The following is a 14,936-nucleotide window of genomic DNA, read 5'->3' as shown; positions in this document are numbered from 1 at the left end:
CACTCTTTCTACCTGTGGATAAACTTGTTAACTCGCGTAATGGCTTCACGCCGGGAATAAATTTCAAATCCGTCGCCGTTCGAGTAATTACAATCGCCATTGCGCCAGCGGTGCTTGACGTTACTCAAATACAAGACCGTGCAAAAATTACGGGCTGTTATCCGGATAAAAATTCATTCGCGCCATTTTTGCAACCAGGTGAGCCAGTTGTAAAAATAGGAGGACAGTCTGACCGGCAGCCATAACCGAAGAAAGATGGTGCCATTTTTCAGCAGTGACCACCGCACCCCGCAATTCGGTCCAACGATCGATCATCGAGCAATAAAAAAATCCACGGAAGCTGGTACGGGCCGTGTATACACGGGATGACGATGATCACGCGTGTACACGCGACAGGGCTGACCGTGTGTCGTATAATCCGGCGGCTGCTGGCACGAAAAACCCCGTGAAATCCGCGAAAATGAAATTTTTCCACCGTCAACGAGGCGAAATAGTGCTCGAAAAATTCATTCGAGATCGTTCGTGAGATAAACGCATTTACCTACTCCACTCTTTATGCCCACGAATCTTGCGTGTATGCTCTTTGCATAGATTTCTTTTTATTATTCGCGTGCTTTTAGCCGGGCATATTTAGTTTCGCGTTTTCATTTAGGGGTAAAGTGTGGATTATAGGCTTGATCCTTGCGTGCCTTTCGTATGCTGATTTCGTTTTATCCTTGACGTGTTGTAATTTTTCGATCTTTATTCTCGTATAATATTCCATTTCATTTAGGGGTGAAAAATGGATTTTTATGTAGACATCTGTGTGTCTTTTATTCTTGGCTCATTCTGCTTTCTCGATATTTATTTTTACGTAATATCTGCTTTTATTTAAGGTAGAATAATTTAAAATAGAATTTTATCGTGGTAATTTTTTATATTTATTTTCGTATATTACTTGGTTTCATTTGGTGCTGGAAAGTGGAATTTGCTGTCGAAATCTGTGCGCATTTTTCATTCTTGACGCGTTCCAATTTTTGAATATTTATTTCTACTTAATATTCGTTTTCATTCGGGACTTGTGAATGGATTTTTAGTGTCGAACTCTTCGTGCACCTTTTGTACCGATTTTTTTATTTGCTAATTCCCATTTTTGATCTCTGTTTTTGTTATAATACTCGTTTTTATGTCCGGTTAAAAAATAAACTGTAGTCTCGAAATCTGTGTTTCCTTTTTCCCGAAATTTGTTGTTACTCGCGTATACTTATTTCTAAATATTTATTTTCGGCGTAATAGTCATATTCATCTGACGCTGCGAAAAACTATGCAGAATTATGACTCTGTTTTCGTGGATATTATTTTAAATTATTTCTCCTCTCGAAACTGTCCTTTCTATTATATATGGTATCATAAATTTGAAATGATTCTTTGGTCTATTGGTTCGATAGATAAGCTATCGGGCAAAATATACTGATTACAGGCTTCAAAAGTAGATTACACAATGTTACGTGGGATGTCGATCGTTCGAGTGCTTTCTACTTGAAAATAATTTATCAGAGCTCGAACAGGAATGACAGTTGCTTGAATATTAACTATTGTTCGTTGTCAACTGAGATAATTAAATGGTGTACTGAAAATAACTATAGAACGTCTATAGATTTATTCTTCATAGCGTGATTAAATTATTTCTGATTCAAATGAATATCTTCCCCCTGCTATTTTTGGACTACAATTTTTTTCCTTTTTTTCATTAATTTCAACGTAGCATAAAGAAAGAAAAATTATCATAAATAATTAGGAATAATATTCGAGAAGTATATTATTTATTTACAGTACTGTCGTCATTTCATATTTTTAAAAGACTAGGAAAATTTCTGAAACTATAGGAATTATAAAAATGATAAAATTAATTAAATTACTTAATTTATATCGTGTAATGAATATTGTAAACATTATAATATTGCTGAAATTATATTGTATTACAGAAAATTACAGAATTATTACAGTAATGATTATTAAAGTAATGATATCCCAAAAGGTACACTTTGCCTCGTTCAGTCTAAAATGACCTAATCATAGTCACACTGGGGATAATGAAAAAAGCATCATTATTATTACAGCAGGTACTATTATACACACGAATACATTATTATTAAAATAATCCATTATGTATGAAGCATAAAATCGTATATTAAACTCAGAATTAAAATAATTATTGCACTTGAAATTAACCCTTTGCACTCGACAATTTTTTGCCTAGGGAAGAGTAGAAATTCAAAGATTCTCTACTAAAAATCTGGCGATACATTTCTAAGCAGTAACTAAAGAATCGTATAATAATATAATTGTAGAATTATTTGATTTCGATACTTCGTACACTGTTACATTACATTAAATTTGACATATTAATTAATATCGATCTTCCAAATTGTATGAAATGGTGACTGAAGCTCACCTCTCGAGTGCAAAGGTTAATTTATTTCACTATTTTTAAGTTCTATAATACACGAACTTATTTTTCCATTTTTAAGTTCTACAATTTCCCAATTTAGCTATTCAAAAATTTCTTTTCCCAGTATCTCGCGTAAAGTCTATTCTTCATTTTCATTCATGTACTTCAGAAGATAAAGAACACACAAAAGTTCGCTAGTCATTACTTCGTTGCTCATTTTTGCCAGCAAGTGTGTGCAAATACACTTGTGTGAAACCCTTTAGCTGAAGTACGCGTCCTTATCTGATACCATATGTGAAAATATATCCGCACGCGCAAACTTTGATGTATAATGTAACTTCTGGTGTGCACACACACGAAATTCACTAGGGACACTCGATACATCGCTTCGACGCGTAGAACAGGATAATGGCAAACACTGAAAAAAAGGAAAGCAACGAATCGATATCGACGATCCTCGAGTGGTGACACGCGATATCGAAGTGTCTAGGCATCGTATGAACCGATAGTACTAATTATGGAGTACTAATTATGGACCGATATCGATGACTCCGAGGACTAACGAGATGACGATTTTCAAAGCTAAGTCAATTGATACGGATCACCCCGAAACTGGAGATCCCGTCAGTCCGGCTGATGATTTCGAGAGTTGACGAATCGTTGATTGTGAAGGCTGAGGATCAAAAAATAGATATCGATGAGGTGGATGAATAGAGAGTCAATATTAACTATCTTATTTTAATTTGGAATATTTATATCGATATTCGTGCTGGTAGAGATGTAATTTTTAAATATTTTTACCTCCTCTGTAGTTTTGGCTAAAATTAAGTATCACGCTAGAAATAGAAACGTTTGGAGATTTATTCTCATCTTAACCCTTTCGCTACTACGAGTGACTATAGTCACCGGCCACAAAAATTGAGTAAAATATTAACCCTTTGCACTCGAGAGGTGACTTTCAGTCACCATTTGATAAAATCTCGAAGCTCGATATTCATAAATATGTCAAATTTCAAATAATGTAACGGCGTGCGAAGTATCGAAATCGAGTAATTCTACGTGTTAATTATCATACGATTTCTTATTCCTGCTCAGAAAAATATCGTCAGCTTTGCAACAGAAAATCTTTGAACTTCTATCCTTCTTTGGCCAAAAAATCGTCGAGTGCAAAGGGTTGAGGCAAGTGTTACCGTTCCTCTTGGCTCTCTTCGCCAACAATTACAAGCTCTATTGCGATGATTTTTCTTTTCTATTTTTCTGAAAAAGATTTCTGTCAAAAGACCGAATGCTAAAGACTGCACGATCGTAATATTTCCATCTTTGACACGTCGCTTCGTTCTATGGGAGAGGTTTCGCGACGACGCCCGCCATAGCGAAAGGGTTAAAAGTTAGGTTAGAATTTATTTCTTCACTGTCAGATAAGGAATTTTTGTAAAAATGTATTGAAAGTGTGCTTGATGGCTTATTTTTTAATTTTGACAACGAATTATAATTATTTAGGAGCAGAAATAAATAGAATTATGGACATTGATAAACTCAGGATACTGTCATCTAACTTGTAAGATAACGATGAAGCTCCTAACTTTCTTCATTTTTATGTAATACTTCATTTTAGCCAAAAATCGTGTCTTTCCAGGAAAACTCACATTTTTCGGAAACTGAGGGTGATGGAGGAATTTCGATTACAAATTCGTGTTCAAAAAAGTAAACTCTATAAGAATCATGAATATTACAGATTAGAGTAAAAGTTAAAATTCTTTGGACAATGTAATTAATTAATAATTAAATTGGAGATATATCAACGCACAGTGACAGAGTTATAATTATTTCTGCATCACAGTAATATTGGATGGAGACATTTACAGTTTTAAATAATATAAATTAATATTAATATGGCAATGTTAATTGCGCTATTAATTAGTGATACGATTACATCACAAATTTGAAAACATTATTATAAATTCGTAACTCATTTCCATGTTAATTTACGTTGTAATAATATACAATTATTTTATTTTAAAGTCAGGCATTTAATATGGATAATTGTATTAAAAAAATATTTTCTACTATTTTGGGAAAAAGCGAAGTACGTAGTTTTGCTCGTTTTCAATTCTATCATTCGGAAGTTCAACGATCATTTTTGGAATTGTTCGAATGGATGTCTATAATTTTAGAGTTACGAATAATTTTGTTACTATGGTTTATTTTCATTGAAAATATCTGAAGTTTAGTATGGAAAGGTAAAGACTTGTAACATCGATATTAAACGTTCGAATCCCTAAATAAACCGAACGAAGGTCGACTTCGTGAATCTCGGAACTTAGATAGGTCAATATCTGTAACCCTGAGGCTAAAAAAATTAAAGTCAATAACTGTTCCGGCACCTTGTATCATAAGGATCAATCTTTGATATCGTTCAAATACGTCTCGAAATATATTTCCCGAGTCATGCAAATCGATATTTATGCTTTCGTTTCTGGGTCATGCTTTGGACGAGTTTCCAAATTATACGGGTACAGGTAATTACGGCGTGATAAATTACACACTGTGGTAATTAATTCGTATGAGTTATACTTCGTTGAAAAATAGTGGATTGTTTGGGAAATATAATCAAATTTTACAGATAACATATCAATCTGTTATTATTCTAATCAAAAATTCCAATCTCTAGTTTTAATGAAAATATGTAGAATATGTATATTGATAATTTTCCTAATTATTTTCTTTACACTTATTTTAGTATTTAGATTCACATTTTGAACTATGAGCATGTATTTATGAATCATAATGTATTAAACTTCTCATTTCGAAAATTGTTAGAAATATGAGTGTTTCATTTTCTAGACGTACGAGTGTATGTCTAATAGTTATTAATTAACTATTAATTTAAATAGCAAAATTTCTTTTTTAATTTGAAAATCCCCAAAAATTGTCAATTCGCTTACAACATACAAATAATGATTTGAAATTCAATTAACAATAATACCACACAAATATAAACACCACACGACTCCAATTCTTCATTATACATCTCGACATTCTACTCAAACAATTATAATAACAATCGTTAAGGTATTTTCAATTTTCCCTAAAACAAACCATCGCAAATTGAACAATAAGAAACCACCACAGAACTTCATGAAAATACGTGCAGTAACTATATATATTATTAAAATAAAATTGTATAAAGAAAGCGGTTGGTTGAGCAGTGACGTGTATATATAAAAGGAACAACTCAAAACAACTGCAAACAACTCCCCTAACGACTTCCTCTAACCTCTCGCTATCAAGCTCGACATAACTCTGCCTTCTCGAGAAGATCGTCCCTAGCTTTCCTTAATTTTCCTCAGAAAATCTCCTCACTCCTTCAGTCGTCGAAAATATTGCAGACAAGTGGACTGATCGTCGAAAAACGCTTTTCCCAATGGACCTCTGGTTCTCGTTTTGCCCACTCATTTTCACTGCTTTCCTCTTTTATGGACTTTTCCTGCTCTGGTTCTTAAGCCTAAGATCATACATGCGTAATTAGCAACACACATCGCGATAAAACAAATCCCCTCACGCCTTCAGTTGCCAAAAATATTGCAGACCTATCGGTGGACTGGTCGTCGACAAACACTTTTCCCAATGGACCTGGTTTTCGTTCTGTCCACTTATTTTCACTGCTTTCCTCTTTTATGGACCTTTCCTGCTTAGGTCCTTAAGTTTAAGGTCCCACGTACGTAATTAACAACACACACATCACGATATGGCAAATCCCCTCACGCCTTCAGTTGCCAAAAATATTGCAGAGCTATTTTTCCTCTTTTATGGACTTTTCCTGCTCTGGTTCTTAAGCCTAAGATCATACATGCGTAATTAGCAACACACATCGCGATAAAACAAATCCCCTCACGCCTTCAGTTGCCAAAAATATTGCAGACCTATCGGTGGACTGGTCGTCGACAAACACTTTTCCCAATGGACCTGGTTTTCGTTCTGTCCACTCGCTTTCACTGCTTTCCTCTTTTATGGACCTTTCCTGCTTAGGTCCTTAAGTTTAAGGTCCCACGTACGTAATTAACAACACACACATCACGATATGGCAAATCCCCTCACGCCTTCAGTTGCCAAAAATATTGCAGAGCTATCGGTGGACTGCTCATCGAAGAACGCTTTTCCCAATGGACCTCTGGTTCTCGTTTTGCCCACTCATTTTCACTGCTTTCCTCTTTTATGAGTCTTTCTTGCTCAGGTCCTCAAGTCTAAGGTCCTATGCACGTAATTAACAACACACACGTCGTGATAAAACAAATCCCTTCACGCCTTTAGTTGCCAAAGATATTGCAGACCTATCGGTGGACTGGTCGTCGACAAACACTTTTCCCAATGGACCTGGTTTTCGTTCTGTCAACTCATTTTCACTGCTTTCCTCTTTTATGGATCTTTCCCATTCAGGTCCTCAAACCTAAGATCCTACATACGCAATCAACAACACACACGTCACGATAAAGCAGTCTGGAAATTATCTGAAACAGTACCTCAGCAAAAGGAAAGAGATTGGAAACGTCTGCAATTCACGTGATGAAATAACATTCGCGGTTGGCGGCGTGCAGAGGGTAGCGATTAAACGTTCTGTTGGCTTTCACAGGCTGAAGATTATATTGGATTGAAGGGCAGCTTCGACGATCATATCGGATTATTGATGCGTGGGGAAGACGGAGGACAGAAGACCGCGATACAACCGGACCCAAGAGGTTTACCGAGCTTACCACCCAACCTGGAAGCTCGTCTACCGCAACTCGATCAGAGCTTGAGGATCACGCACGCCGAATGGTTGCCAGTCACGAAGACTAGGTGTGTTCACGGGCTGATAAGGCTTCTTGAATATTTATCGCCGATAATTGTTCACGTTTAGCCATAGTCCATCCTCTTTATCAAGGAGCATGAAGATCTAGAGACTCTTCGGTCTTTTAGCTTTCTTACGTTGCTTAGAAGATTATTTCGAGTTATCGTAGATGCTTTTTGATTTCATTGTGTAGAATGTTGCAAGAGAGAGATGATGAGAAACGACTGTGGTTATTTTTTAATTACGAGTAATTGGAATTTTGTTTGCTTATGTCTGATCGTGGTTTTGAGTTGTTTTGGATCCTTTTTGATTTGATTGCGCAGAATGTTGCAACAGAGATGTTACGAAGATTCTTTGATTATTTTTCGACTACGCGTAATTGGAATTTTGTTTGCCTATGATCGATGGTGGTTTTGAGTTGTTTTAGATGCCTTTTTACCGTGCTCCTTTGATTTTATTGTACTGAATGTTGCAAAAGGGATGGTACGAAGCTTCTTTGGTGATTTTTTAACTATGTGAAATTGGAATTTTGTTTGCTTATGATCGATTGTGGATTTTTGCTGTAACCCGAGATATTAAATTTTTTAAATTTCTTTCTAAGTAATTACCCTTTTTATTTTTGTTTGATTAGTCAGTACACTGTTATTATTATTGGAATTTTGTTGTTATTGTAAATTGACATTTACAATATTATTTACATACGAGTAACAAATTTTTAAATAATTTTTACATAGATTTTCGATCGTAACGAGTAGTCTCCTATAGAAAATTGCTTGCATGACGAAAATAGTAATAGTAGAAATAGAAATTTTTTCGTCTATGTAACAATTAATTTACCTAATTACATGGAAAAATAAATTATTTATTAAGTATCTTTATCCGAGATTAATAATCAAAATATTAATTGTATAAGGAACATTGCAAATAATTTAAAGAATCTATCATAAAGGCTGATATTTGCTGAAAATCTACAGTCTAAAAAAGAAAAAAGCCGTTTTATATAAAAAGTCGAAGGGAGATTGCTTTTGGGTCACGTTTTTATACGTGGCTGAGTTTCCTGTAAGATCCCCTATTCATCGTATATTTTATTATAACGCTGAATTCAGTTCTCGCGTAAAATCCTTGGAATTGTATTAAAATGTTGTTGAATTCGTTGAAAGCGGAAGCAATATGGAACAGGATGTTATTTCTACAAACGTTGCTATTTTCGTCGTTACACGTTTTCATAATAATTCCTTTCTTTTTCCATGCGATTAACATTTACCGCTCCACGTGAATGACTGCCGCATGCCATAGCGCGTTGCGCGTGATTATGCTAATTTATCGTTACCTGTACATAGCACGAGAATCATTATTGATCCAACTCTAAAGAGATCGTATTTCTCTTTTTTAATTCTCAGATTCAAATTCTTTGTGTACTCAGCGTACTTCGACGACAGGGTTGGTGGCACGGGAGCGCCAACAGGTAAAAATCAGGGCATGGTACGCATAATAAGCGCGACAAAGACCAGAGGACCAGAGCGTGTTTGGTGTAGACTTTGGTATCGACCGGAGAACGGAGGGAACGTAACTACTTCCGTAACGGTAGCTGCTAAAGTGAAGGTGTGTTAAGGAAGAGAAAAAAGTTCGAAATAAAGCTCAACCTCCGTAACGTGGCCTTTGAAACGGGGACAATTATAAAGACACGAAGAGGGACGAAAGCATAAAGCAACGAACAAAAAAAAAAAAAAAAAAGAAAACGAACGAACAAAAAGTCGCGCAAAAGAAGAGAAAAAGAATAATAACTTTCATAAAAATAAAGTACTCCACCATGCATGTAGAAGTTGACTCGTTTCCTCGCATAATATCCACATTCTTTCCCCCATTTTTAATACCTCGAGCAAATTTTTACCCTTCTCGGTCACCCTCTAACTATATTGGATAAATTAGAAGCGACATACTTGCTCGTAATTCCCATTTACCTGGAGAGCGCTCATTATAGGCTCCAGGAAGCATTCGCGTAGTTAGACCTTGACGCGAGCATGCCGCGACAAGGCATCGACGAAACTGATTGCCATGATCGTTCCGATAGGTGATCAGAGAAAATTGGAACTTGAAGTACAGTGCCTGCTTTGTGATTTGCCCACTGCCGAAAGAACCACCGACGGCTGACAGGGTGCCGGAAACCGTGAGCGTGGTGGCCAGGCTCAAAGCACCACCGACGAATCGCATCCTCGTGCAGAACCGGCCCGAGGGCAGGGCGAAGGACAAAGAGCTGCTGGCCGTTTGCGTGAAACCCCTGCATTACGATTACAACAGAGTAGGTTGATCGCAGTAGTAAGATTCTCGGGAAAATTCAATGCGAACGTAACGGCAAAGGTGGAGAACGTTTGCGTCGCGATTAACCCACTCGGTGAGGCGCGCGGAGTCTGCCTTATGCAAATCGGGAGATCGTTCCGTTGAACGAGACCATCGTGGTCTGGTTGTTCAGCTCCCTCGGGAAGCTATCTTCTTTATTTGCTAGTCGATAGTAATTATTCTCGATAAGAAGGCGGGGGTTCGAGTCGGTTGATGGTGTCTAGTCACGGTAAAGGCATGACTGATCGGTGGAGAGTATGGACGAGTGGATTGAAGAAAGAGAGAGAGAAAGAGGGAATGAGAGAAATGAGGAAAGAAGGAAGAAGGACAGTGTTCGACGCGACGATGCTGGTATTAACGAGTGAAAATTTTATAGGTGCTACAGCTCATAGAGTTCATCGAGTTGCACAGACTGCTTGGCGCTAGCCATGTGACTCTATACAATGACACGGTCGGCGCGGAGGCCGGATGCGCTCTCAAGTACTACGAAGCTAAAGGTCTCGTGACCGTGTTACCTTGGCATCATTTAGACATGATCTCGCAGCTAGAGATCCGCACGGAGGGACTGTTCGCTGCTCTGAACGATTGCCTTTATCGATCCATGTACAAATACGAGTACGTGGCGTTGGTGGACCTCGACGAGTTCATTATACCGAGGCACAACGACACTATCATTGATCTCATCAGGTGAGGATTCGTTAACTTTAAGCTGACTCCGAGTATTCCTTGTTTCACGAGTAGCTGTGCGCGTACAACTGATCTAGAGATATAGAGGACTCTGTCACTGAGAACAGTGAAGATAATGTTTTATCGTTATATTTACGTGTAAATTAATAGTCAACTCCTGGTACCTTCGCATGTTAGACGTATCTACTGATATTCTGGAATGGTTTACTAATAGGGTACATCGAGAGTATGCTATACCGTGTTAATGGTATACGAATAACGAATTATATATTCCAGGTGGATGAGCAGTCGTACAAACATGAAATCCACCGGAGCGTATTCCTTTCAGAATGCATTCTTCTATCTACAGTGGGCGGATGACCCATTCGTGATATCCAGTCGGACGCCTATAGAGGCTGGTTTGATCACCCTGAAGAAGACCAGACGTAGAACCAAGTTACACCCGCACAAGCAGCGCTCGAAATACATTTGCAAGCCTCAGGACGTCGTGGAGGCTGGCAATCACTTTGTCTGGGAGTTCATACCGGGTCACGGAACTCTGAATGTACCATCGGACGCCGCAATTTTGCACCACTATCGGGTCTGCGAATTCGGTGGCGATGATTGTATAAAGACTCAATCGGTAGTCGATAGAACGGCCTACAAATACAAAGATAGACTGGGCGCGAGTGTTGGCAAGACCTGGACGGACCTAAACGCCGAATGTTCGTTGCCAAAGTTGGAACCAGTGCCGGCGATGACGCCCCGGTTAAAAGCGAGTCCCGTGCTGAAATCGGTCAGGTAGCGAAAGACCATTATCGACACTCTTTGGGATATTGGTAATTTCACCGGTACACCCAAGGTAGCGAGAACCTATTTCTATAACTACGGTGGTCCGTAGTTTCTCTCCGGCGGACATGTCCTCGGCCAAGAGAGGGTTCCAGAGAAATTCGGGATTTATGGGGTACCATAACACGTTTTTTCTACATTTTGCGGTCCACGCCTGATAAATCTCGTTTCGAAATCACGAAGAATGGTGCCTGTGTATCGGCGAGCCAAACGGGATAGAGTGCGAAGCACCGTGTTGAGAAGGGCGCGACGCTCATTGATAAGCTGACGAATAATATTTTTCTACGTGAGAAAGACTCATGATCGGCTGGGAAAGTACGGAGAATCGACTTTCCCGGTCGATCTTGTATCTCTTACGCTATGGTGCTTCTTTCACGATTTTATACGGTATTATATTTACGTACGAGTTTACTTTTCGTTCGAACGAAGCTGATCTATGTATGAAACCGGTTACACGATGAGATTGTAGAAGTTACCACGCAGGGCCTATGTTTTCGGTCTACATTAATCGGCTATAATGTGAGATATCTGATATTATATTGTTGTCTTGTTGATACGTCTCTTTTCTCTCTCTCCTCTCTCTTCTCTCTCTCTCTCTCTCTCTCTCTCTATCTCTCTCTATCTCTCGACACCTATAAATCCGCACAACGTATAAAAAAAAAAAAAACGTACGCATATCCATAGGATCAATACTTAGTCGTAGTTTATGTATGTATAATATGTATCTAGGAACATCTAGTATTTAATCTGATAGCGAACGCGTAGAATGCGTAATGTTTTTAAAATGCCGTTTACACGCATCGTCGTTTGTAAACACCGATTTGTATACGATCGGTGGATTACGCTACGAAGGACGTTTCAGTTCGAGGAGGAATTCGTTCATCTTCTATAGGGAATTAACATTGGTTGCGTTTTACAATTTTATTCGTTATCGAGCAGTCTCGCGAATAGGTTTTATTATCCCCAGAAAGTGATTTTGGAGAAACGTTGTTACATAATGGTAGCTGCATTTCGAGGTGAACGTAATTGTTAATTCTGCTCACAATGGCAACAAAGGAGAGAGCATTATTGTCAGTTAGATAGAGATTACAGATTTGAGCGTTATGACAATGAATACTGCAAACTGTTTCTATTTCTTTCATAATGTCACATTTTTTACGCGCACATACATTTATGTATATATGTGTATACACAAAAGTGTACGTGCATTTACGTACACAGCATGTAGGATAGGTGAATACGTACATGTGATCGGTGCTAAGCCACAATCAACATGCCATTTGGTCGTGTTGAGAAAGTTAATAAATATTATACGACGACAATATGTATTTTGATTCCCTTGAAAATATATTTCGTAAATATAAGTCTGGAATACATGTACAATTATATGAATAATTGAATTTAAAATTATTTAACACTAGTATGTCTTATATATTATATATATATACACATATATCTTAAGTATTTTTTACCACCGTCAAAATTATTCGATCACAAAAACTAATGATATATTACTTTTTATTGATACCTATTTACAGTTATTGTAAAAATATGCGCATAGAGATCGATAATTACATGGACGGTATATTTTGAGATTTTTGTAATTGTTTTTTGTAATGGTTAAAAATCCTCATCCGAATGATCTAGCTTACTAACGGCTCGTTTTTCTTGTCCAACCTTCAAATCAAAATTCCCGATTTCTGGTCCTCCTACAGAATCCAGAATATCGTCGTCGTCATCGTCATCGAGATCACCATCGATTAACAAATCACTGTCACTGTCTAGCGAACCACCACTGTCATTTGATTCTTGAATAGTTCCTCTCTGGCGTCCAGACATGCTTCCGTAAATACGACGCTGTGATATTTGCATCCTTGATGATCGGCCAGCTATTGTATTTATAAATATGTTTACAAAATAGTTATTATTCTACGTTTGTTAAAAAAGACTACATATTATAAGAAGTTTTTTAAAAAATGGTAAAAAGAAAATTGTACTATATTCTTACCTGATTTCAACCGACTACTTGGTGTTGTTTTTTCGGTATTTTGTTTTTCTGTATTAGCAAGAGGAGGTGGAGGTTCTTGAAGATTAGTGGGTAATATAGAGTCATTTCCTTCCATCATGCTTTCAAAATTCGCATCTTCTGCTCTCATCTTTTCTAATTGTTTTCGTGTTGCTTCTTGCCTGTTATAAGTTATAAAATGTTATGTTATGCCTTTGTATCATGAATATTATTCTTTATTATTCTTTACAGTTCATATATGTACCGTCTTTCGAATCTTTCTTGTTCTGCTTTAGCTGCATCTTCGTATAGATGTTCTAGATATGCGAGATAACGAAATTTTTGAATATAGTCATCGTATAATGCCCTCAATTCAACTTCAAGCTTTTCAAATTCCTCCATAAAAGCTGGACGTACTTTTTTTAATGTTTGCAATCTCTTTTGATTCCTGTCAAGTTCTGCACGTCGCCTTTCAATTCTTGTATCTAAGTTTTGTTCTGTATCCTTAAATAATTAGAAAACGTTACATAAAAAATCAAAATTTTCCAATAAAATGACAAAAGTAACAATACCTTTACATTCTCAATTTGTTTTTTGGTATCATCAATTTCTTTATGTATATTTTCAATAACATCTTTTAAGGCAGCCTCAATTTCAGATGTATCAAATTGCCTAGCAACCTTTGAATTACGAATTTCTCTCAAATCCACTTCACGTCCTAATAAATCAAATAGCGATGCACCAGTAACAGTCAATTGACTAGCCAGTTGCCTAGTTGACTTCAATTCATTTATTTTATCAGAAATGTCAAAACTAACTACATTAAAATTATCATCTGACATTATATTACTATTATTACTATTATTTTGAGCATCATATAATAATGTAGCTACTTTCAATAACTCTTTTACAGCATAGCCATCAGCTTGGTATAATTTCTTTGTGTTCAATTTGACATTTGTTTTCAGAGCCTAGAAATAAATAAAAGGCATAAAACATAAATGTAAAACTTGAATTTGTATTATATAATTAATTATAATTCATTTAAAAATTAATCTTAATGTAATATTTTTATTTTGTTTTTAATTTCGTTAGTAAAGAAAAATATCATAAAATCTTATCATAAAAGTCAATTTCTTAAAAATAAAAAATTGATCTCAGGCAGTAATAGGCAAATAAAATATAATATAGTTCAGGGAAATGTAAAATATAAGATTCAGTAATAGAAAAACAAATTTAATTTAATTAAACATAACATAGAAGTTTAAAATGGTAAAAAGTTTTATTACCATGAATTCAGCAACAGCGCGTATTAATGAAATACGTTCTTCTTCGGTATTATGTTCGCCAGATATATCTGCATCTGGATCAAATCTTTTGACCAGCCAGACAAGAATTTCCGCAACCAATGGAAAATTTGGTAATCGAAAATTTCCGACAGAAATGAGCCTGGGATAACCAAGAACTCTCATTATTTCCGTAAAATCTATCAAGTAATAAACACAATTATTATACATATGTCTTTCGTATCGTAATATTTATTGCAAAAAAATGTTATTTAAATACTTCTCAAATCACGGAATGACATGCTTTTGTGTACAAATGAAGTTTTAGGAAACCGTTGTATTTTTATTCCACTTTATACTTTGTGTTTTGATATGTGTCCAGGACGTTGTCAGGGAAACATCGAATTATATCAATAGTACTATTTTCCTTTGAATTATAGATTCCTATAATCTTCAATAATTTTTAAGAAAAAACAAATTTTTTTTCAATATTCATTATTTTTCTTTTACCCCTTTAATCATTTGTTCACTAAA

At 36.4% G+C, this 14,936-nt stretch overlaps 2 protein-coding genes across 2 annotated transcripts in view; one reads left to right on the top strand and one right to left on the bottom strand.

The window, feature by feature from the left end:
* Positions 1–11,751, top strand: part of LOC108553098 (uncharacterized) — a 53,997-nt gene extending 42,246 nt beyond the window's left edge. Inside the window, exons 3-7 of the mRNA XM_017907866.1 lie at positions 7,062–7,267; positions 8,660–8,861; positions 9,331–9,558; positions 9,973–10,283; positions 10,560–11,751. Of these exons, the coding sequence (XP_017763355.1) occupies positions 7,062–7,267; positions 8,660–8,861; positions 9,331–9,558; positions 9,973–10,283; positions 10,560–11,067 (1,455 nt within the window). The 3' untranslated portion in view covers positions 11,068–11,751. The remainder of the gene's footprint in view (positions 1–7,061; positions 7,268–8,659; positions 8,862–9,330; positions 9,559–9,972; positions 10,284–10,559) is intronic.
* Positions 11,752–12,731: 980 nt separating this feature from the next.
* Positions 12,732–14,723, bottom strand: Cluap1 (clusterin associated protein 1). Its single transcript, XM_017907713.1, has 6 exons — positions 14,683–14,723; positions 14,406–14,602; positions 13,689–14,087; positions 13,382–13,620; positions 13,120–13,298; positions 12,732–13,000 (listed from the first exon to the last, which is right to left on the bottom strand). Exons 1-6 carry the CDS (start codon positions 14,702–14,704, stop codon positions 12,732–12,734), a joined length of 1,305 nt encoding a protein of 434 aa, XP_017763202.1. The 5' UTR covers positions 14,705–14,723.
* Positions 14,724–14,936: the final 213 nt, after the last annotated feature.

Source organism: Eufriesea mexicana, unplaced genomic scaffold, assembly GCF_001483705.2.
Source record: "Eufriesea mexicana isolate 0111107269 unplaced genomic scaffold, ASM148370v2 scaffold33, whole genome shotgun sequence".
Taxonomy (NCBI): Eukaryota; Metazoa; Arthropoda; class Insecta; order Hymenoptera; family Apidae; genus Eufriesea; species Eufriesea mexicana.
This window is presented reverse-complemented; position numbering and strand designations above follow the sequence as displayed.